Below are 24,898 nucleotides of genomic sequence, written 5' to 3' on the forward strand. Positions count from 1 at the left end.
GCAATATAGTGATTCAACACTTCTATACATTCCTCAGTGCTTGTCAGGATAAGTGCGCTCTTAAATCCCTTTACCTATTTCTCCGATCCCCCTACCCGCCTCCTTCTGGTAACCACAGTGTGTTCTCTACAGCTAAGCATCTCTTTTTTCTTTGTCCCTTTGGTTTGCTTCTTAAATTCCACGTAATGAGTGAAATCATGGTATTTGTCTTTCTCAGACTGACTTACTTCACTTAGGATTATCCCCATTAGATCCATCAGTGTTGTTGCAAATGGCAAGATTTCATTTTCTTCAATTTTTAATTTTTTATTAACATATAATGTATTATTAGCCCCACAGGTACAGGTCTGTGAAGATTTCATTTTTTTATGGTTGAGTAATATTCTCTCATACATACTGCATCTTCTTTATCCATTTATCTACCAATGAACACTTGGGCCGCTTCTATAATTTGGCTTTTGTCAATAATGCTACAATAAACATCAGACTATTAATTCCTTGAAAATTCAATTCATTAAAAATGCAGTTTACCTTATGTATCTAGCAAACTCTTGTAAAATGCTTGCTATATATCAGACGTGGTTAGCTCTATGAATAACAACTAATTTAAACCTCCAAACAACCCCATGGTGGAGGAACTATTATTATCCTCAACTTCATATATAAGGAAACTGAAGCAGCATGAACTTACAAAAACTAAGCAATGTTACACAGCTAATATGTTCCTGAGTTTGGATTCAAACCAGGTAGTGTATTTTTGGATCTGTGTCCTTACCTATTAAAGCCCACTATCTCTAAAATAAGTTTTAATGAACATACTATGTTTGAAAGTATTGACATATGAACTATCTTGTATTTTATTTGATAGGAAGGAATTTGTAATATTGCAGAGTATTACTTCAAACTTCAGACGGAAGTATTGTCTCCTCTGGTTACATAATGTGCTTGCATACATTAAAGTATCATTACTTTTTTTTTAAGATTTTATTTATTTGACAAACAGAAATCACAAGTAGGCAGAGAGGCAGGCGCAGAGAGAGGAGGAGGCAGGATATCTGCTGAGCAGACATCCGATGCGGGGCTCGATCCCAGGACTCTGGGATCGTGACCTGAGCCGAAGGCAGAGTCTTTAACCCACTGAGCCACCCAGGCGCCGCAAGTATCATTACTTTTTATCATTTTTCAAAGCTGGAAATTCAGCTTAGTGCTTGCGTGATGTAAACAAATTTTATGACATATTTAAAATTTCTATTATGTCCATGAATATTGGAAAGGATGTCTCAATAACAAAGTGAATATGCGGGCGCCTGGGTGGCTCAGTGGTTTAAGCCGCTGCCTTCAGCTCAGGTCATGATCCCAGGGTCCTGGGATCGAGTCCCGCATCGGGCTCTCTGCTTGGCAGGGAGCCTGCTTCCCTCTCACTCTCTCTGCCTGCCTCTCTGCCTACTTGTGATCTCTCTGCCTACTTGTGATCTCTCTCTGTCAAATAAATAAATAAAATCTTTAAAAAAAAAAACAAAGTGAATATGCGTTGAATGGATAGTAGTTTTTAACATACAAAATAATTTTCTATCATCTCAAATGTTTCATTAAGACATGTATTTCAAAATTCAGCCCCTGTAATAGTGAGAAAAATTCCTGCTCCCAATAATTAATGGCTAGCAAGGATGCTCTTGTCTTTGTTTGCCAATGGACAGTACTTAGGAAAGAAGGAAGATGAGTTGTCAAACCATGACGTCATGCTCTTTGCTTCATTTTGCACTCTCTTATTCACAGGATATAGATTCTGTATGACCACAGGGTGAAGGATGACTGCTGTACCAACAAGTATCTGTTAAAACACATACTGTCAAAGCAATTTTTTAAATAGGTAGAGTAAATAATGGAATATTAATTAGAGGCCAATAGAGTAAAATTATACTGTGCTAGCCTGCCAAGGATATTACCTGTGTGTCAAAAAGAAGACTTTATGACTGGCATGTTAGGATTACATGCCAATAATCTGAGCAGGTGGTCATTAGAGATTTTGCTAGGAGCCAGATCGTTTTCCTTATGAATAGCTTGGTAAGGTCCAAGCACTTATTTTTCCCTGAATTAGAAATCATGCCACTTCAGATTGCCAACGTACCTGTCCATAATGCCAAAGGAGTGCTTAGCAGTTCTTTCACAAGCTGAGAATGATTCACCATGCTCAGAATTTTTAAATCTGTTTTATTGGATAAACTCAAAAATATCTGCTTTATCAGATAAATTTAAAATATCTGTTAGGTGTCTTTTTTTTTCCTTTACAAACAGCATAATTGAAAGCATTGTTTTGGTAAAATCTTCTCAGAAGACCACATAATCACCATTTAAATTAGTCCTAATTCATTTTACATTTGCTTATTTTACTGTTAACTTTCCCAGAACTGTATTTTTTTTTTTTACAATTAGAACATCTGAATTTTAATTACATTACCATCAAGAAGCTCATTAAAGTCACTTAATTGGCAACATTTCCAAAAAAACCTTAGCTGGGTTTAATATATTTTAAAGAGTTACTGTCAAAGTATAATTTCACCATTACAAACAGCTTGGCAACAACATTTGCATAAAGATCTGTCAGTTTCTGAAAAATGCTCAAATGTTGGGAAAATCAGATTCGTTAAGTCGCCTTTACTGAAACAGTCTAGAAATGGAGAAATTGTACATACATTCGTCTTTGTAATACCCTTGTCCCCTGCAGGACCCAGAGTACTGCCAGGGACAGCGTAAGTATTCAAAAAATGTTTCTTGGAGGAGATAATTCATACATTTTATGCTTTGGAACAGACTTAAAAATTTTTTAAAGCCTCAATACAAGTTCCTTCATTCATGTTAAATTTAACAAATACCCGTTTTCTTCTTTCTCATCCACGCTAGGATATAGGAGATGGTCATTGAAAATTTGAAACAATTTAAAATAGCTCTAAGGTCAGCATTGCAGGACTAGCACTGGAGCTGATTTTGAGATGATAACATTTTTTATGGTTTCTTTCTTACACATATTAGAATCCCACCCATACACTTCTGGTGTCATTTGAACTTGTGTTGTAGTTACATTCATTTTCCACCTATACAAGACTTCAAGTTTTGCCTATAGACATGCATTTTGTTTAATATACATGCATTTTGGGGAGGTAGAGGGTCACTTCTAGTACCTAAAACAGTGGCTTGCGATTACATGTGTCGAATGGATGAATGAAAATCTCAACTTTGGGATATAGGAAACATGATTTATTAGGGTGTTGGGACACCGTCTTCCCCAAATCTCATATGCAAGAATGAAATGAGGTTAAAAGATAGTTATTATCACAATTTCCTTCCTACAAATAGAAAAGGTCAGATTTTTTAATCATCCCTTTAGTTTGGTACTTTTCTATTAAATCTTTCCCCTTTGTAATATATGTATCTTTTACCCTCCACACCAAAAGAAGAGTCTAGTAAAGCTGTACAAAATGTGAACACTAAAAAAACAAAAACAAAAACAAAAAAACTAACTCTCAAGTTGCTGCCTTGCTCTTCACTATATTCTTAAAGTCTTGCACAGTGTCTGGTGTACAGACAGACTCAACATATACTTGCTGAATGAACGAGTAAATACACAAACACAGGCTGAATGTCTGAGGAGTACCTGGATGACTCTGCCCGAGGAGGTCAGGAGCAGCTTTAGCAACAGGAATGTAGAAAAATGAAGTTTCTGCAAACACAGGTGCATTCACTCATCTATCAGTCACTGAGCTTCTACTGTATGCTGTTCCAAGATATGGCCTGTGAAGATTGCTAGGACAGCACCAACCAAAAGCACTGTCTATGATGCTGGAAATGTTCTACATGTAATATCTACGACATTATTTTATAGACCATGGGGAAGACTGGAGGCTGCTTCCTGGAAAATGGCACATTTCTGTTTGTTCTTTAGAAGTTGCCTCTGCAGCAGTGGGAACAGAGGCATGAGGCGCTGCCTTTGGCTCAGGTCATGATCTCAGGGTCCCTGCTCGGCAGGGACTCTCTGCCTACTTGTGGATCTCTCTTTCTCTGTCAAATAAATGAATAAAATCTTTAAAAAAAATAAATAAATAAACAACAGCTTTGCAGAATTCCACAAAGGCAGAAAAGACGTGGAAGGAACAAGATCTTATTATTTGCACTTGCCCTGTTGTCCCCTTGATAGAGTATTAAGAAAGAACTGTTGCTTATTCTCCTTTCCCTCTCTGGAGAGAGTGGATAATGAGAATATTATGAGGACATCTTCTGGGCTTCCTTCAGAGGCTGATTCAGGCAGAACAAAATGGGAAGGGAATAGCTTCTCTCTGCCTCTCAGGGCATCAGCAAATGCATAGATATGTGGAGGAGGGGTTGAGGTCAGCCCTGAATCTGTGTGGGTGTTGCCCAGACTTCCTGACAGCACCCCTTCCTGGCCAGTGCAGTGGGACTGTGTGGCCTGAGTGGGAGGCATGATTTCAGAAAGCAGTAGCGGAGAGAGCGCTGGACAGAGAAATGTCTGACAATTCTAGAGGAGGCTGTGGTCTCTGATCGTTGACACCCCTTGCATACCTGGACTGGTTCTTCTGGCTATAGAGCACGACAGAAGGCACGAGGGTCTTCCAGCTGCAAGTAGGCAGAATCAAGCTAGGGATGGGGAGAAATCATGCAGCTCTATCTAGCGCCAGGAAACACATGAATGAGAAGTCCCCTAGGGAGTGGCTTCATGGACTTCCAACATTTGGTTAAGAAATATCTTCCTGTGACCTGGATCTTTTTAATTCTGTGGCAGTCACAGAGATGGAAGCTGCCTGGAAGTTTCTAATTGATGGGGACCCCTCTTGCCTTCGGAATTGCAAGCATTATGGCTTTTTTTTTTTTTTTCTTTTGCAAAATGAGCTCAGTAATGTTAAACTCAAACCCCAGAAAAAAATCTCATAGTATGAAAATTTCCCTTTCTATGCTGTGGATGTCCTTTTCATTTAATTGTTTTGCTTGCCTAGTTTGGTGTGGCTTAGCCATCTGAAGGCAGTTACCATTGCTAATTCTTGAAAGGGATACAAAATAGGAACGTTTCGGGGCACCTGGGTGGCTCAGTGGGTTGGGGCCTCTGCCTTCAGCTCAGGGTCCTGGGATAGAGCCCAGCATCAGGCTCTCTGCTTGGCAGGGAGCCTGTTTCCCTTCCTCTCTGCCTGCCTCTCTGCCTACTTGTGATCTCTGTCTGTTAAATAAATAAATAAAATCTTTAAAAAAATAGGAATGTTTCTAAATTGGAAGCATTTATTAAACGGAGTCTAAATTCAAAATTCTGACTTTATCCTTATCAAATGCTTTTGGCTACATCGAAGAAATCTGGGAGAAATTTCATAAACATTTCTCGGAGGGCCAGCACAGAGCGCAAGCCTCAGGATGCCTCCACGAAATGCATCTCGAACTTGATTTCTGAACAATGCTTTTGCATACTCTGAGCTATTCATTCCAGCATTTGGAATTCTAATTACAAAATCCAAACTCTTCTAGATTCTTCTTCTCATCACCACCTAACGTTTCTCATGTGCTTGCCTAGCACAAGTGTTTATTTGCTGTGATAGAACCAGAAGCTGAAATGAACGCACACAGACAAAATAACAGCACTTTAGCTTCTGACTTTATTATTTTCCTCAAACAGACAGGTGAGTCAAACACTGTCTGTGTCCAAAGCAAAAGGCACGGTGCCCTCTTCTCTTTTTTCGGAGAGTGCCAGAAAATGTAAACAGTATTTGGGATGAACTTCTGAGTCTTCATCTTCTGCCAGCCTTTAGAACATCGTTCATTTGTTTGTTTGTACCAGGATTTAACAGCATAAAGAGTAAAACGAACAAATGGTCTGAGGCATTTATACGAAGTGTTTCGACTGTGATGCAGGCTTGCGTCTGCGTCATTTTTTAGTCGGACAAAGAAAAACACTGCTTCAGGAAGTGGGTCATGTGGGTGTACAAGTGCTTCGTGGACAGGCCGGATATGCCGTGGTTCTGGTCCGAGTACCACTGAAAGGCAAAGAGCAGACGTCGGGTCACTCCTGCAGCCACGCGAGACATCCAGCTTTGACTCCTCACACTTGCAGGTCCCGATAGGTTTTCTAATATTGCGATTGAAATTCTACTTAAAAACACTTACTAAGATAGCTCCCATGCAGACATTTAAAACAGGAAGACAATAAAAGTCTTTTATTAACCTGGACTAGCCTTTGGAACTCTTTAAGCTTATATTTCAGACTTTGGTGGCTGAGCTCTCACAAGGGCCAGCATCCTGGGGGGGTGGGGGGGGTGATCAGGCGGTAGGCCTGTGCTTCAGGGCTGGTGTGCTGGGTCCATTGCTTTGTTTCTCTGGAGCTTAGTTTCCTCCTTTGAAAAAAAATGAGGAGGTTGGATTTGATTTTTCTCTGAGGCTCCTTCTAGCTCAAAAATTCAATGAGGCTGTTAGCCTCTGAATGCAATTCCTCTCTGCCGCAGAAAATCCACAACACATGTAAACTGTAAACACCTTTCATAGGAGTTAAACATAGTATCATTAAAAACACCCAGGAAGATGACATTATACATTTAAACTTCATTGTTAGGGGATGCTGGTGAGATTATTGTTTTCACTGAATAAAGGTAGATATTGGTCGTGACCGAATGCTGTATACCTAGCAGGTGAATTTACATCAGGGGGTCACCATAAAAAAAAAAAATCAGAGAAAAAAAAATCTCCCATCCCCTTTTGTAAATTATTTTTAAAAGCCCAATTTCCAAAAATGGGGGTTTCCTTTTCGAGGTTCTCGCTCAGGAAAAGCAAGTGAGGGAGAACTTCTGCTCCCTGAGGAGGGGAAGCCACTGTCAGGGCTTGTCTCCCTTGCCGTGGTTTTCATCTTCCTTTTCTCTCTGTTGTCATTTCCGAGTCCTCATGCCACCCGGATTTTCCAGCTAGCTCATTCATTCCTTCCCTCGGGGAACACTCCACCTTCCATGCTGGGCCAGGCTTGTGTCAGGCAGTGAGAACACAGGGATAAAAGGGTTCTCTAACTCTGAGTGGAGCCGCCCGACTTCAGGGAGGCTCTGCGGCCACTGATAACATTCCCCAGTCGCTCCTAACTGAATACACAGAACCCCTTAGCTGCTCTGGGACTCTCAGCTTTTGTGGGGACGCTAAGCAGCTACAGTATGTAAGCAGGATCCCAGAACCATTGCATGCTCGAGCTAGAAGATCGTCAATCTCACAGACGCCTTTATTCCAGATAGGACTCAACTGGGATCCCCAGAGGTGCCCTGGCTCACCTCGTGTCCTTCAGGGAGCTCATGAAACATCCAAGACCCACCTGCTAATGTTCTGCCTCCTCTGCCCTACAGCCCATTTGCCAAGATGTCATAGAAAAAAAAAATAATACTAATGAAAAAATCAGATGCCTCCGTTGAGCTTACAGGTCTAAGGCCGTGAATGGGAGTAAAACGAAATTGTGTACCATTGCCTGGAAATCCACTTGTGCATTAACCAGAGCTTTAGCAATCTGTGCTGAGTTTTGAAAGTGCACATTATCTGCAACAAAGAGAGAGAGTTAAAGTGCTGCTAAATACCAGAAAGCATCGAGTGACAATGTACTGCCTGCAAATGAACACCGACAATTATCTAGTCATGCGGTTGACATTGTCAGCCGTGAGTCATCACACTCATTTGTGGAAATGTCCCTGACTCTTAGGTACTGACCCTGAGCACAGGCATAGGAGGATGCTTAATGTTTCTTAAACAAAGTGATGTTGGCTCAGTATTTTTATGTGTAAGAGTCTTGCTTAAACCTCACCATCTGCTGTTCCGTGGATGAGAAGATAGTCTACATTTCTGAAATATTCTGCTCTTGCCATCACAGTTGAATTCTGGAAAAGAGGAAAAATTAACATTTTAGTTGCTGCAAGTTCTAATAGAAAACTAGCTAAATCATTGTGCGATGGACTTAGCACCAATACTGAAATTATGTATTGCTTTGGTTGATAAATATTTAAGAGTCAGAGCAACACATTTTCATCATCATTTGCATTACTTCCATCTGATTCTTAGTTTGAAAAACGGGAAGTTTATGTGTCATATGTTACATATGAGTGAGACCTTAGGCATAAATGATGCCCGCTCAAGCTGTGTAGGGGTTGGGGGTGGGCAGGAGGATGGGGAAAAGGGAGGTGAGGGAAGGGAGGATGGGGAAAGAAAGAAGAGAATCCGAAGAGAGTAAATGTCTTCCTAGTGAGGTGTTTTGCAGCTAACAAAAGATCAGCGTATTCGCTGGGGGACCCAGCAAAAGTGTAAGCTCTGAAGGACTGCTTCAAAATTATTTAGCACATTTGCAAGAAATCCATGACCCAAATGAAACAGAAAACACTTACTTTATAGTGCTCGAGGTTATCATTCTTTGTTGGGAGGCCCATGAATCTCTCTGTGTAGATAGATGCTATAAAATATGTAAGAATATGTTGTTGGTGTGTGGCATGGGTCATTTCATCGACCAACAAGATCCCTCAGCTTGAAAACTGCTCGTCACCTTCCCCTGTGGAGCCGCTGAGGAAGGTTCCTGTTTTCCTTTACTGTAATGCTCCACCCAAGTCATCTGCTCTGCGGTTTGCCTCGATAGGGCTAGAGAAGCAACGGAGGAGACAGGCACTGCTAACTTTACAAAGGCCTGACCTTGAGCTTTTCCTCCAACACCTTTCGGTGGAGGAAATGTTGAGCTAGCGAGGGCCTTATGGAATGGCCTCGTTGTATTTTAAAAGAAATCACGAAGGCAGCCCCCTCTAGTATTTTCATTGGTGTCTTAAATTAATCTGAGATGGAACCATGTGCCCCAAATCCTTCTCTCCCAACACACACACAAACACACACACACACGCATGCACTCACAAGCACACACATTTTTTTTTTTTTTCTGAATAAAGATTCCCTGCGAGTTATAGTTGTCTTATTTCTACCCCAACACTGGGATGAGGATCTGATGAAAGCTAATTTTTGTACAATTATTAGACTTGATTCCAAATAATCATCCTGCCTTAATGTGAATCATAAAAATAGGCATATACGGGAGGTATACTCCTTAACAAATTTTTTTGTGACTCTGGTTTCTGGAGCAGTGGACCTGGCGGCTGCAAACTTTGGCGTGGAGGTGAAGAGTTTGGCTCCACCCAACTTCGCATGAGATGTATTTACAGGCCACCTGTGTGCTGCAAAAACACAGACTTGACTCTGGCTTTCAAGGTTTGGTGTGTCAGGATGCACCCGGTTTCAGGCAGAGAATAACGTACATTAGGTTGGAAGACTCTTTCCACACTCTTAAGATTTCTCTGATTGGCTGCAACATGATTACAATGAATCATATAAACCACCTCATTTATAGATGGTACTTTCCCCGGTGAAGCTGGGGTGAATTTTACTGCATAATTTGTTTTCCTAGCAACCTCAAATATAGAGTAATTATGTGTTAAATGTTTTCACAGCAACATTTATGAAATATTTCCATACCGTAATATTCCCAGCTAGAGACAGGAGCCACCGCTATCCCACATTTGAAAAGACCGGTTCCTGAAGCAAGGGCTAGTGATGAAACATAGCCTCCATAGGACTGTGGAGACATTATCACAAGTCAGTTCCAGATTTGCTTTCAGAAAGTCTCCAACATCGTTTTATAGCAACTCTCCTCACACTAAGTACTGATGGGAACTGGGGATATGCATGGGGTAGATTAAATGTCTATCTTGGCCGTTGGCAGCAAACGCCACCTGACACAGCATCAGTTCACCCCTAGTAAACTAAAAATATTTGGTCTGCTGATCAGAGCATGGTTGGGGCAGTTCAAGAGATATTTATAATTGCAACTTTTCTGCCAAAATTTTTTTCCTTTATATTTTTCCATTGAGGACCTTGCCAGAACAAAACCAGGACCTTACTTGAAAGAAATGCACAAAGAAAGGAGATTATTCCTCAAATGCAAAAGCAAGATACTTTCCATAGTTTGCAAAAGTCCTGTAAGATAATACTCAGGTCTGTGTATTTACTTATGGGTTTTCATGATAGAACAACAAGGGAAGGACATAAGAACCTTTTGGATAATTGAAGACATGGCCAGAGTTTGTGTATAATGTAACGTTATATATTCTGTTCTGATGATTTCTGGCATCGCAGCTCAAAGGAGGAAAAGCCACTGGTGTCTTTAAAAGTCTTACATAGCCCCCCATAAACTCAATGGAAAAAAAAAGAAATGCAAAACAAGTCAAGAGTAGGGTTAGCACTCATCAATTTTCCTCTCCAAGGAATCAGGCAGATGATTCAGAAAGCCTGAGCCTGATAGCAGAAGATGTCTGCCCATGTCACTTGGAGATTTGAACCTTTTCCTAAAAGTGGAGAAATGAACACAATAAGGTGGCATTCCCCCCGGAAGTGAATTTTGGGCTGTGGAAACATGCTTGAGAGAGATGCTTCTTCCGGGAACATGGACAAAGCAGTGCTCTGGGTCCTCCCAAATGTGTGTGCTAGATCGGGAAGTGATTCTTAGTGCATGTTCTTGCCCCAACACAGGAACGCTCCCCCAGGTCACCAGAGGACTGTGGAACTTTCCAACTAGGAATGTGCCGTGGGTTTAGGACCTTATTACCACAAATGTCTGGAAGCCATTTTCCCTTAGGTCACCCTTTGTCACAGAAAAGTCAGTCAGAAAGGGTGAAAGAGTGAGAGGGAGAGCTTTACAGAGTGGGAGACAGGCAGACAGAGGGACAGACATGCTAATGAGGGCGGGTCAGAGGCTGGGCTCTAGTCTTAACCCACGAAATACATGGAATATGGGGATAAGCTAAACAACTTTGCTGAATTCATGAGTTAAAGGAAGAATTCTTCAACTAGTGTACAGTTGTATGTTTCCATTTCTGGGGAATTTTATTGAGGACCCTTGGTGACAAAACAGAGAATAGAAGAAGCAGCTTCCAATTATATCATGGCCTTTTTTTTAATTATACTTAGAGGAGAACTAAACATGTTCTAATAGGGGAAAATATATTTTAAAAACAGAAGGAACAGTGGGTTTAAAAATCATTTTGGTAAGTGAAAAATTTCACTCATAAAAATGATTTGCTTTGATTCGTAGGTTAGCAACGACTATTACTGAAATGGAAGCCCTCTCCTTCTTTCTTAATTTTAGGTTCAACTGAGAGGAAAGTCAGCCTGTGTTAGAAATATTGTTTATGGTTTTATTGGAAAGGGGTGTTCACTACGAGTAACAATGGTGGGTCCCGCTGAAATAGCATGAAGTGAGATTGGAAATGGAAAGCATTTAACACACAGTAAAAAGGGTTTTTAATATTTCTGTTCGAAACCTTACAGATTATTAACCTGTGTCTCCCGAGCGATTAGAGAGCAGTGCTGTGCCTAAATAAAATTTCCATGTTTCCAGGATGAATACGGATTGTCTCTAGGAATTTGTAAGAGCAAAACTAGTGTAGCAATAGCACAACAGAAGTAGGTGTTCTTTAAATTCTCAGGCAGCTTAGAAAAGCGATTCCTATTGTAGAAATGAAGAGGAAATAAAATAAACCCGCATTGACTTTTTTCTGCTCTCCCATGGGTGGGGCTCCAAGGCAGAGTGGGTGGCTGTCGCAAGCAAGGAACCCACGGAGCAGATTGGCCATGAGAATTCTAGAATTTTGTCCTTTGCACTTAGATGCCTTGCCATTTTGTTTAAACGAAGGATATCTTTAAAAACATTCTTAGAAGGGCACAGAATTTTGAGGGGTTTATAGAACGCTTTTATGTGAGCCATAATGCATGCTGGAACATTTTACCTACAGGCAGTAATAATGAATAGCTAACATTTGTAGGGCCAAGGCTCTCGAAACCTTCTTTGAGGACCCACACACTCTGCTCCCCTTCTCCCTCCTCAGATGTTCCCCTGCTTGTCAGTTCTGCTGATGCTCTCTGCACCCTCCAGGCATGATCTAGCCCCAGAACTCCCACAAATGCTGGTGCCCTCTGCCTAGAACACTCTTTTTCCTGAAAGGGCCATGGCTCACTTCCTCCCATTTCAAGTCTTAACTCAAAGAAAGTCACACCTGTCCTCATCTACACTGCACCAACCCTGTATCATGCTCCTTTCTTGATTTGTTTTGTGTTTTAACAGAGCACTTGTCCTCTTTTAACATCCTATTCATTGTACTTCTTTGTCCTGTCTATTGTCTTTCTTCCCAACTGTTCCCAAAGCCATAAAGGTAGACATTTTCATCTGTCTTGTTAATGAATGTATCCCCAGCACTGACGACATGGCCTGGGACATGGAGGGAAATAGAATCAGTGTTTGTTAAGTATGTCACTTTCCTGTTAACGCAGCTCATCCTCACAGGGACCGGGTGAGAAAATCATGGCTGCCTTTCACAATGAGGAAGCTGTGGCCTGGAGGGCGAGTCAGGCAGCAGCAGAGCTGGGATTCAAAGCCAGGACACCTGCCTCCTACAACCCATGACTTTCCTCTCTGCCCTTGCGATGGGGCAAACCTCGTCGGAGAACTTTAAGTTTGGAGTCGAATGTAGTCTCATTAGAGGTGCATTTGTCCTACTTTTACATCGTTGATTACACATAGCAATTCAAATTGCTTATAATTAGTCACTGGAAGAGAAGGAACTAAGATTAAATCATGAACTAATGCTTATTCAACACCACCTGGCTAGGCCTATATTAACAAAGCAAGGCCCACAAATGAGGTTGTTATTCTAATAATTTAGGCAAAACCCCTGCTGCTCTTCAATTGTCAGAATAATTACTTCAGTTTTTCTTCACATAAACCAGGGTTTTGCAACCACAGCACAGTTGACATTTTGGGCTGGATAATTCTTGTTTGTGGGGACCTGCCCTGTGCATTGTGGGATATTTAACAGCATCTCTGGCCTCGACTCATTAAGTGCCAGTAGCACCCCCCCCACCCCCATGGCGACAACCAAAAATGACTCCAGACATTGCCAAATGTCCCCTGAGGGGCAAGATGGGCTGGTGAAGAACCGGGTATAGCAGACACTTCCTAGACATGGTGTCGGGTGCCTAGTGGGTATCTAATAAGTAGTTAAAAACTGAGTTACTGGATTTGGGTGTGAAAAATAAAAGGGTAAGATCAAAATGTCTCCTCTCCCCTTCTTAATCAGCATTATGGAGGGAAACATAGGATTTGCAGCTTATTTGTCAATTGACTACCAAAAATGTACGGGGTTAGCTACAGCATGTTTCTCAGACCACTAACTTGCCCAACACTTCATGGAAACAGATGCTTTCTTCCTTGGTATGAACCACAATAACAGCTAGCTAAGTAACGCTCACGGTCATTGTCAACATCTTCCTCTTTTGCATCTCCAGATTGCCGCAGGTCCCTGCTTATTATACTAGAAAACAGCACTTGAAGCTCTGACCTCTTCCCACCTCCTACTTCACTTCCTAAATTCAGGCCCTTGGTATTTGTGGCCAATATTACTGCTCACCTAGCTCCTTGGCCACTCCCTCCCCCACCTCAGACCATCTTTCACCCTGCGGCCAAGAGTGTCTTTGTAAGACATCAATTCTATTCCCTATTCACTTCAAGAGCACATTTCAAAAAAGTATCCATGGAATCAAATACCTTGGTAATACTGTATTAATCAAAATTTAACAGGATTCTTTACTGTTCCTTCACAGAACCGATATACACTATTGTGCAGAATTCATGATTTACCAAATTATTAGACCCAGAGGACCTTTTCCTGAAAAAGTCATTGGTACTGATAAGATACATTTGGGAGAACATTGACTTACAGGATTAAATTTAGTTAAAATAACATCATTAGTGTGTGGGATGGTCAAGTATTATGTTAAACATTTGAGAAAAAAATTAAGAAAAAAAAAGAGACAAAGTCCATTCCCTTGATGAGGTCATTCTCACGGGAGAAACCAATAGACATACAAAATAAAATACGGTCATTCCTAGAAGAGCATTATAAGAAACTATTGGAGCACTAAGAAATTTGTATCTGATTGGGTTTTAAAGAGTAAGTAGGAGTTTTGCATTTTAGAGGAAGAGGAGCAGAATGGAAGAAGATGGACACATAGCAGGTGCAGGGAATAGGATTCAGAATAGCATGAGAGCAAGAACACGAGAGAGAAGTCAAATCATTCCTAAGGCATAGGGAAAAGTGGAAAGAAATGAAACTGGAAAAAGCAGGTTACAGCCAGATTGTTAAGGGCTTTCCATGCAAGGAAATTAGTTTGGGCACCAGGTCAAGGTCAATGTGTGGCCTTAGAAAACATGTAAACATATAAGCAGAAAAGCAAGATGGTAAAAACTGTGTTTTGGAATAGCAACTTCATTAGCGACATTGCAGCCTGTGAGGTCCGAACAGGAAAGCTAGTTAAAAGGCAATTGGAATAGTTAAACCGATACCGCCCGATGGTCCATGGACCCAAAGAATCAGCATTACCTGAGATCATGTTAGAAATGCAAATCCTTGGGGCTCACCCTGGACTGCTGAATCGGAATTTTGGTGTAAGGGCCCTGGAAACGGGACAAGTTCTCCAGGCGATGCTTATGTAAGCTACAGTTTGAGAAGGTCTGATCTAAATGACGTATGAAGAAGCTTGAACTAAAGCACTCGCAGTGGGGATGATGAGAACAGATTTGGGTGTTGAGAGAAATTACTAACCAATGAAATGTTGGAGTCGGGGAGCAAGAGGAGTTGAAAATAGCTCTGAATTTACTCATGTGGGTGACTAGGAGTGTGGTGAGGTCCTTTAATAAAGATGAAGACTTGGTTTAAGTAGCTTGTAACAAGTTTAGCATGTATGGGTTAGGCTTGAGGCCCCAGTCAGACATTTGGGATAGATGGTCAGTGAGCACTTGAAATGTGGAGCTCAGAAGAGAGGCAGGTGCAAGTGGCAGGGAACTGACAGTCAGCAGCATCTTTGAAATTACATGGGTTTCCCCAAGGAAGTGAAAAACAATGAGAACCATGGCCAGACTCTGAAAAAGACTGACATTTAAAGAATGAATGGAAAAAATTTTAAAAATAATAAATAAAGAACGAATGGAGTGTAATGATCATGGAGACAAAGAAAAATAAGAGAAATGTGTTGCAGAGTCATGGATAGAATAGAGCCCATTCTCCTTTAGGCAGTCTAAAAGTCCTCCTGCTATCTGGCTACCTACCTACTCAAACTCCGTTCTTCATCTTTCTCACTATGTGCCTTATGCTTCTGAAGTTTCCAGAATCCAGACCAACCACACCCTACTCACTGATACCTCAGGACCCGGGCAAAGCTGTCTTCATTCTCTGGAATGCAGTATTACTGACCTATCTTCCCTACCTCATTTCTGCATCTCCCCTTAGCTCTCACAGCCAGAATTAATCATTCTTCTCCTTGGTGTTCTCTGCACCACATTGTATCTGTCTTAACACTAGGAACATTGCTGAGCAATTGTTTTTTTCCTCTCTGTTTTATCTAATAGAGAGCGAGGGCTACAATTTATTCATCTTTTCATCTTCTAAAGAACCCAATATAAGATCTAGTTGAGATCCAATAAAAATTTACTACATTGGTGAAAGAATGCGTGCGTGAGTCAGTGATCAGATGGACGGATTAAATAAATCATAAAGAAATCATTTTTTAAAAGTACAGTATTAAGGTCTTGTTCCTTCAGGATCTTCTGGGCCCGGCTGATTTAGGGGCTGCTCAAATGTTGCATCTATTAGCAGTTCACCTATTTCTTCTTCTGTGTGTGCTCTCAGGAGTTACCTCACAATCTCTGCCTTGTGGAAAGTAAGCAAGAAAGGGGATCTAATATACTACATCTTCTAGAAGCATTTTCATAGGCATGATGAGAATCTCTTATTGAAGAATTTCAGACTGATATGGATGTATTCTGGGGTGATGTGTGGGTTCTTTAAATCATCCCACATAGATGGTTCTCTACCAAACTAATACCAGAATATTCTAGAAATGAAATTAAAGATTCCACTTTATGGTTATTTCAAAGCCTGCAGTAAAAGGAAAGTAAAACTGCATGAGAAATGTTAATGATTATACGGAAGGGTTCAGTGTGAAATCTGAATCTTTCAAAAATTTACTTCAGGAAATTTCATAAAAATGGATAGTAAGAGAGATCGTATCTGAAATATTTCACTATAAAAATATTTCATTTATTTCCACCCATTTGAATTCCATTCTGTTTAGATATTTAACATTTGATAGTTTTAAGAAGGACCAAATGGCTTGAAGTAACAACTTTCCACAAATTCATAACAGCTCTTCATCTGGTCACTGAGCTGAGAGCTGAGCCGGAGCCTGCAGGCTCCCTTCAATATTGGGTTTCATTCCCTCCATCTTGTGCAGGCCGCTCTCAGAGAAAACAGCCAAGAAAAACAACCCAAGCACAAATGGCTGCAAATTGACTTGCAAATGTACAAATTCAGACCAAAAAGTGAAACAGGAACTCTTCTTTGAAGGGTAATTATCATAATTTATAATGGGCAAATCTAAACTCTTTCCAATATTTCTCCAAACTTTCCAGTGACTTCATTGCCCATGATTGGGAAATTTTGCCACTTCCTTTTAATGTGTATTTTGAGAACCTGCATAGCTTCTCATACATGGGCAATTATCTCCATGACCTATAACTCAGAAACTAAATTATACTTTTCTCCCATTAGCACAAATTAATATTAGTTCTGGTAAAATAATTTGATTACCAAAAAGAGAAAAAGAAAAAGAAAAAAAAGAATCAAAACGCCCAAGATATGACTGGGATAGGTTAGGTACAAGGGAATTTATATTTTAAAAGTTCCTATGATTTCAAACGTTAGCTTAGCTCTTCATAAAAATGAAATGATGAAATGAAAAGATATACAGTAACTCTAAAATAACAAAAGAAATTAAACCTCTGATGAATATAGTTCAGTTCAGTTCATACAAAAAAATAAGTAAAAATGTGTCAATTATGAGTTAATTTGCTATATGAGGAAGAAACTAACTGATTGGAAAAAAGGAATGCTTAAAGCCACCACTTTGAAGCCTAGATTATCTAAACTGACTGTTTCCATTGACAGATTAAATGATGTTGCAACATTAACATTTCATGAGAAACCTTATAAGCGCACACTTTAGAAAATTATGATTGCTGAACTGAATAACAGGCGTAAAACATATAAAACAACTCACCCAGCCCCATATGGCTATTCTTTTTTCATCAATGAAACCCATTTCTATGAATTTTCTAAAGTAAAAGAAACAAATTTTTAGAATTTTAAGTGTGTACACATGACATTTACTTCATTACACAAGCATATTTAATCCAAAGATTTAATAGAAACGTTCCATTTTCTTTGTTTAAACACATGCATAATAACACTGCACTTACAAATAATTAAAAGAATATTATCATGTTTTCTGCAAAAGATAAAACGGATCCTTTGGACTCTACCATACATCTATTGGGTAGTACTTCTAGGGCTGCGGGTCTAGCATCCTGATTGCCTGAGTGAGTTACCTGGGACTCAACAAGGTCAAGACCCAGACTAACAGTAATATAGGAAGTCACAGCACCATGACTAGGACCAAATTTCCAAATCCCCACATTTGGGGAAAAAAAAGATTTTTGTTATTGGATGCTTTAAATTTTATCAATCTTAAAAGCTTAGATGTTAATGATAATTACTACATCATTTTTGGTCACTTTCATACATGGAAAAATATCCATCCTCTCCCATTTCACACTTAGGTACTCTCAATTTATCATGGTGTGGATAATTATGCGTGTCTTTTAGGATATGGACATGATTCATTTGAGTTCCATCACAGAAGAGCCTTCCTTTGGAAACTCTTTTGAAAATAAATTTCTTAGGAGCAAAGGACCATACTGAAAGGCAACCCATTCCCAAAGTAATGGGAAGCCTTCAGAAATGCAACTTTGCAAGCTGGTAAAAGATAGGAATGTTTTAGGCTAATTTATCCCATGCCTCCTTGAGGTTGGTGTTCTAGAGCAATTGTGACTTATTTTGGGAATGGTTTGATAAAATCTCAGGGAACGCTCAGGGGGAAAAAAAAAAGTAGTGGAAGAAAAAAGTAAGACGGTTGAGCCATTGCAGAGACCCGGATGTGACAGTAACAGGAAGGAGGGGAGAGAACAGAGTAACACATAGGGAGCCAGAAAAATACTATTTTTTCTTGTTCTCTTTAGTTATGTTAATGCCCTTTCTCATTCTTCTCTGGAAGTAAAAATGGAATGGTTTTATTAGTTGAATAATGAAGTTTCTTACAGGGATTTCACAGCAACCATTTTGCTCGTTGCATTGATTCAACATGCACGTTTCCAATGCACAGAGTAGTTGGGCAAATGCCCGGGACCAACAGATGGGAAGAAGCCCCGTCAGTCACAGCTTACCCTACACCGATTCTGAGGGACACTGAGGAGTCTATGGGGAAGAGATGCAGCAGCAAATGGAAAGTTGCTACCTGTGTGGATGCTGTTCATGATAAAACAGAGAAAATGTACAGCAAACTGTGGCATTTCAGCAATTCTTCCATTAACTTCAAAAGCCAAATGAAAGAAGAGAAGGTTCACTTTCTTTGTTAGAAAAAGAAAAACTTTCCACAAGTGCTGGAAGACAGTTCTGAGCCATAAAATCAATTTCAATTTTATGATCTCCCAGAAGCTAGCAATCATATTGCCTTGCATCTGGGGTAAAAGCAAATAGCAGGTGATACATGAGAGCAGGAAATTCTTAACAGCTCCCTTCCTTGGTTTATTCTGGAAGGATGACATTTACAGGAAATGATAGTGCAATAGTTAACGTGGAAATGAAACATTAACACTTAATGTGGCAGGACTAGGTTAAAGGTTAGCTAGATAATCTGAGCACTTCCAGGCCAACAAGTCTCCATAAAATTCACCTCCAAATTCTCAAGAGCTCTCAGAAGGGTTATCAGAAACACTGTTGATCATGTAGTTAAAGAAAAATGTTAGTAAGAGATGAAAAAACATTTTGGAGACTGGACTGAACTTTACATGTTTTCTTGCATAAAAATGGCCCTAGACCAAAGGTCAATTTGGAATTCTAGGGATCAATTAATATCTGTTTTGGAATTGTTTTTATTGATACCATGTATAACAGTATGATACGATATTTTCTCACCACCAACCTTCTGGTAATTGTGGGAAGTGTGGGAACATCAAAAGTGCCAAATATACCACAAATGAGTAGAACTGACCCTGTAACTAACGAACATTCAGGGGTCCTACCTATGTACCATTTGCTCGGAAGCCTAAGGGAATCAGTTGCTAGTTTCACTTATGTTTTGACCTCACATGCCTCTCCTTTGGAGCATTCCCTTTTGTGTAGTCAAAGTCGTGAGACTGGCTGGCTGCTTCTTCTTTTTTTTTTTAAGACTGCTTTGCTTTGTTTAAATCTATTTATTGACCCAGACGAGTATTTACTGTTGTTTCCAAATATGTAGACATGATTTCCTTTAGGTATGTTAAAAAATTTAGCCAGATTGCATTTTATATGAGATCGAAGGGGACACATTTCATTTTCTTGTGAGAAGGTAATTTGAGGGTGGCCATAAAGGCATTACAATCCCAATTCCCATGTCAGACATTCAGTGTCTGATTCCTAAAACACTTCCTGGGATTATCATTATAAATCTACCCTTTTTAGCTTTTGTTTTCTCAAAGCATCGGGTTCCAAGGCGTCCCTTTCAGTTTTGCAAAACGATGCTTTCAAGCAAAGCCAGGCCAGTCCCAAGTGCATCTCCACTGTTGTGTATTTGCTTTGCAAGGGCCACATGGCCTCCCCTGGTTCACTAGACTGTTTACCAAAAGTTCCAACTAACAGCAATGCCATCCCTTCAGCGTGTGGGGGTGGGGTTGCAGGGGTTAACCCTTTTACGAAGATTGTAAGTGCACTGAAAGTAGAAATTGTAAATTGCACAATTTTATACGGAGTGGATCGCTATGGCATATATTAATATTTGATCTGTTGTTGTCGAATGGCTGAGCAAATGAGTGAACATATGCCTGCTCTATAGCAGGAAGACTTTCTTCAGATTCCTTCCTAAAAATGGCTCAGAGAAGGTAAAGGTAGCCAACTACTGCCTCTGGTCTATCTTCAATTCTAAATGCCAAAGACATTTATATTATTGTGAAAATTGGTACAATTTGTGGCTTCATGTCCTATATATCGAACATCAGAAATAACAATTTTCGCTAAGGCCTCTACACGGGTTTCAGGTTTAAATTTTCACTCATCCAAGAAACAGGATAAGAAGCTATCAGTTCTCTTTCTTGAGATGTTCTTAAATGCAAATACTGCAATTTGGGTAGTAAATGTGTGCACTCAGAGAAATAGGGTGATGTATTGTGTTGTTATCAGTAGATTGTGAAGATGGTGATGATAAGTTTGTTTTTTAAGCAGTGCCAAAACAAACCACTTTTCAGTTCTACCAACTTTGGAAAAGATCCAGTTGAATTGCAAATGAGGTGTAATCTACCTCTGGCTTTTGATGTAGTCCCAGGGTTGTGGTGCCCTTGGTGTTTACTGCATGGTTTAAGTACAAATAGATGTAACCCACAGGGCAAAAAAAATAAAGAAAAATAAAGAAAAAAATTCCTTAAAGAATTAGGTCTGTAACACTGACAACGGTGTTCGTATTTCCATCAAGGCACACGGCAGTCTTTCTGTGAGACACCAGTCTCTTGGTAGATTTTTCTTTGAGCTATCTCTTCTATACCTCTCCATCAGGCAGAAGATTCTCCTAAACAGGTTAATAGCAGACAGGCCAAAAATCTGGATCAGCAAGAAAGGGGGAGCCTCCTAGAAATTAGGCACGAAGAATGCCCACAGATTGTGCAGTGTTGTTTAATAATCCACTTATTCACTTGTCAGATTTTACTCAAATAGGCTGCTTTTAATTGAATATTGTATATGTGTGTGTATATTACTGTTCACAGAATGGAAGGAAAATTTGAAAACAGATGGATTATGATTACTTTACTATTTTTAAAAATAATTACTTGTGAGTCTAAACTCTTCTGGTGTGATTAAAGACAAAAATACAGAAAAGTATTGTCTGGGCCTGGCTCCTAGCTGTTAAATACAATCTTCATTGTGTATGCTGTACTGAAATCAGTAACTAATAATGACATTACGACGATCAAAGGAATTTACCAATGAATTTTCTAAATTGCTCTTTGCTGTGAAACAGTGTTTGACCTTAGGCCATTATGCACACATATACATCCATGACTAAGGGTCCACTTGGCCTGTGTTAGCTTTTACATTTGTAAACTACTGTTCTCTAACTTTACATACCCGCAGCACAATAACAGAAATGCAACAACTGTAGAGAACTATCCAGAAGAAACAAACCAGTGTTTCTAAATAAACAACGATTTTGGTGACTATATTCTTTTTGTTTCAGAAAAGATGATGGAGACACAAATTATGGTTGAGAATGTAATTGAGAAGAATTCAGATTATGAGTCTGTCTTCCCTATGAATGTTTCCATAATATAATTTGTACTACATAAAATGAATTTTTTGTCAAATGAAAACAGGAAAACACTTTCATGCTAACAGAGCCTAACTTCACAGCTAGCTTAATTACAAAAGAATGCCTAGCATCTGTACGGATAGAGTGTTGATGAAATCTTGGGAGGAATTTCTAAATTTATGAGCCAGAATCCACAATGCTTGAGCAAATTCAGATGTTTGGTTGTCTATGGACCATCCCCAGAGTTATACAATTTTTTGTGTGGGAACCATGTGAATAAATGAAAGGATATCAGAATGACTGAAATATCAAATGAGAGTTATTTGTCATTTATCACTATAAATCATGTTTCTACATATTTATTAGTTCTTTCCCATCAGTAATTTTTTCTCTTAATGGGAAAAAATATCTCTTTAAGATTAATGGTAACTTTAGATGAAGTTAGGAAAATAGAATAAAAGAATGACATCAGGGGCGCCTGGGTGGCTCAGTTGGTTAAGCAACTGCCTTCAGCTCAGGTCATGATCCCAGAGTCCTGGGATCGAGTCCCGCATCGGGCTCCCTGCCCCTTGGAGAGTCTGCTTCTCCCTCTGACTTTCTCCCCTCTCATGCTCTCTCTCACTGTCTCTCTCTCAAATAAATAAAATCTTTAAAAAAAAAAAAAAAAGAATGACATCATTAAAGATGGAGAAACCCAACAGTGATTGCATGACTTTTGTTGCACATCAATTTCTGTGTTGAATAAGAAGGTGCTCACCTGACAGCTGTGATCTGGTCCTCAACTTCATAAACACCCAGCTTTCGATACACTGCATACAGGAGTTTGTCACCTTGGAAAGCTGTTCCTCGGCCATCCACTAAGGCAATGACTATCCCTTCCCTACTTGCAAGATAAGAAATCCAACTAATAGCGAATACAGACCTTACGCTCTGACTGCAAGGACCACCGTACCTAAAGAAAAAAAAAAAAGAATCTTGGATTCCTTTGTAAAACTCAACTTCACATTATGGCTAAGAATTGCCTTTAGTATTTCCCAGTACATTTGTATAATAAAATTTCAATAACAGTGGCATTAGAACTGGCTCAAAATCAAGAGAGGACCAGGCTTTTCCCAGAGGTTTGCTACAAGGAAGTTGTTTTGGGACACAGCCTCTCCTATTCCCCAAAACGGATACATCTAGGGTTGGCATTTCAAGGAATATGTGTGGGTTTTTCGTCATTTCTGCCACCTGCCACTTGCTAAAAGCAGGCATAAGATATACTAAAAAAAATGCATGGTGTTTTAAGCAAATTGTGTGTAGGTCAGCACTGATTTTGGGTGTGATTCCACTAAATGTATTCCATTCCCTTATTTCATTTCTAACTCACTTACATAAGACATTAAGATGATTTACAATATTTTTTGGCTGCAATTTCTCTATCTCAAAGGTATTCTGACACATTCGGCAATTTGCCATACAAAGGAAATTCAAGACAGCGAATGCAAGCCAGTCCATCTAAAATCCCCAAACTTCCTCAATCTATTTTAAATAGCCATATTTTATTTACTCTGATTAGTTGAGGAATATATAAAAACAGCATCAATAGGAACTGTTACCAAGGAGAATGGTTCATTCTATCTCATAAATGTGTATTTAATTCAACATATTTTCAGTAAATAGTTTTTACACCAAAGAAAATATTACATACACTTGAATTAGCAAGGGATACTTCTTTGATCTGTCAAATTGAGGAGGAAGAATCATCTTGTACCATAAAGCTTGGGGGGAAAAAGAAGAAAAATCTTCATTCCACTATATTCATAGCATTATTTATTTTTCTTTAATAACAAGATAACACAAAATCAATTCATAAGTAGTAAATTGTAAAAAATCAAGAATATATTATAAGTTGATTTTATTGCATATTTTTGCCAAATTTATAAATTACTAGAAATTTTGAGTTATTGTTTCTCTAAAAGCACACACTCTAAAATTAAAATTAGGTAAACTTTTTTAAAAAATACCAGTGTTGAAATAGAGCTACAGAAAAGCATAAGATCAACTCTATTTACAAACATATTAAAGATCTTTTGTGAAACTCTATTGTTACAGGAAGATTGTTTTACTTAAGATTTGATATTATAAGGTTTGAATTATAATATTTACTCTATTCCTTTTGAAAAGAAAGCAAGATAAGTGTTCAGCTTCATATTTGTAAATGAGAAGTTTTTAAAAGATCTTACTAATGTCATCCACTTCAAGTTTCATTATTTCCTCCTTAGGCAGCTGGATATTTTTCAAAGCATTTTCCAATTCTTTGTTTTCTTCCAGGATTCTAATTTCTTTAAAAAAATAAAAAGTTCATTTTTCAATTAATAGCATTCCAGAAGAAAATTCCTTTCTTAAAATTCTTTTGGCTTTAACATAGATGAAACTGAAGCTGATTAAGGAACTGTATAAGAAGTTATATATTGACAAGTATATTTTTAACCCAGCCTTTAAAGCAGGTATGAGTGTATGAGGACATTAATCATTGCCTCCTGAAGTGATCTTTATGGCATCAAAACACATTTTGGGCAGATTCACAGAGGCAACAATGTTTATTCACCATATTTTCCCATCTCCAATTTTCTAACATGAAGCTATGACCTGAGTGGGGACTTTTTTTTTTTTAATCATCTACTAAGAAAAAAAAAATGTAGTAGAAGTAAAATCTATATTGCTGAGACCTCAAATTAAAATAAGGGTGCCTGGGTGGTTCAGTTGGTTAAGCATCCAAGTCTTGATTTTGGTTCAGGTCATGACCTTAGGGCTGCTCAGCAGGGAGTCTGCTTGGATGCTCTCTCTTCCTTTCCTTCTGCTCCCCCACCCCACCCCTGCTCATGCACCCATGCTCTCTCTTTCTTTCTCAAATAAATAAATACTTTAAAAATGATTGTGTAGTCACAAAATTTGTTTTTAAATTTTCAATGTATAAAGTCAAATACTCTTTCTGTGATTTTTTCTTTTTTTTTTTTGAGAGAGAGAGAGAAGGGGGGAGGGGCAGATGCAGAGGGAGGGAGAGAATCTTAAGCAGGCTCTATGCCCAATGTATGAGCCAGATTCAGGGCTTGATCTTACAACCCAGAGATCATGATCTAAGCTGAAATCAAGTCAGACACTGAACTGACTGAGCCACCTGGGCACCCTAACATATATTTCTTCTTAAATCTTTTACTGTTGTACTTAACTAATATAGGATATGCCTCCCTTTTTTGTAATTGAATTATTGTACATCCTATCCCTTCAGATCATTTTTGTCAAGGTAGTTATACATCTTAGTAAAATAGCAATATATGCACGCTCTGATCTCTTTCTGTTTTTCAACTTAAAG

General features: G+C 39.2%; 1 protein-coding gene across 5 annotated transcripts in view; it reads right to left on the bottom strand.

The window, feature by feature from the left end:
• Window positions 1-5,650: 5,650 nt before the first annotated feature.
• The window catches only part of LOC123951175 (fibroblast activation protein alpha), a 74,108-nt gene continuing 54,860 nt past the window's right edge, over window positions 5,651-24,898 (bottom strand). For 4 of the 5 annotated variants that reach the window (XM_046019897.1, XM_046019895.1, XM_046019898.1 and 1 more), the window contains 9 exons: window positions 23,769-23,867; window positions 23,234-23,303; window positions 22,301-22,495; window positions 17,212-17,266; window positions 9,520-9,619; window positions 8,394-8,458; window positions 7,820-7,892; window positions 7,443-7,557; window positions 5,651-6,029 (listed from right to left, as the gene is read on the bottom strand). In XM_046019897.1, coding sequence (XP_045875853.1) covers window positions 5,966-6,029; window positions 7,443-7,557; window positions 7,820-7,892; window positions 8,394-8,458; window positions 9,520-9,619; window positions 17,212-17,266; window positions 22,301-22,495; window positions 23,234-23,303; window positions 23,769-23,867 — 836 coding nt within the window. In that variant the 3' untranslated portion in view covers window positions 5,651-5,965. The remainder of the gene's footprint in view (window positions 6,030-7,442; window positions 7,558-7,819; window positions 7,893-8,393; window positions 8,459-9,519; window positions 9,620-17,211; window positions 17,267-22,300; window positions 22,496-23,233; window positions 23,304-23,768; window positions 23,868-24,898) is intronic. The other variant, XM_046019896.1, reaches the window with a different exon arrangement.

The sequence above is a fragment of the Meles meles genome, chromosome 9 (assembly GCF_922984935.1).
Source record: "Meles meles chromosome 9, mMelMel3.1 paternal haplotype, whole genome shotgun sequence".
NCBI lineage: Eukaryota > Metazoa > Chordata > Mammalia > Carnivora > Mustelidae > Meles > Meles meles.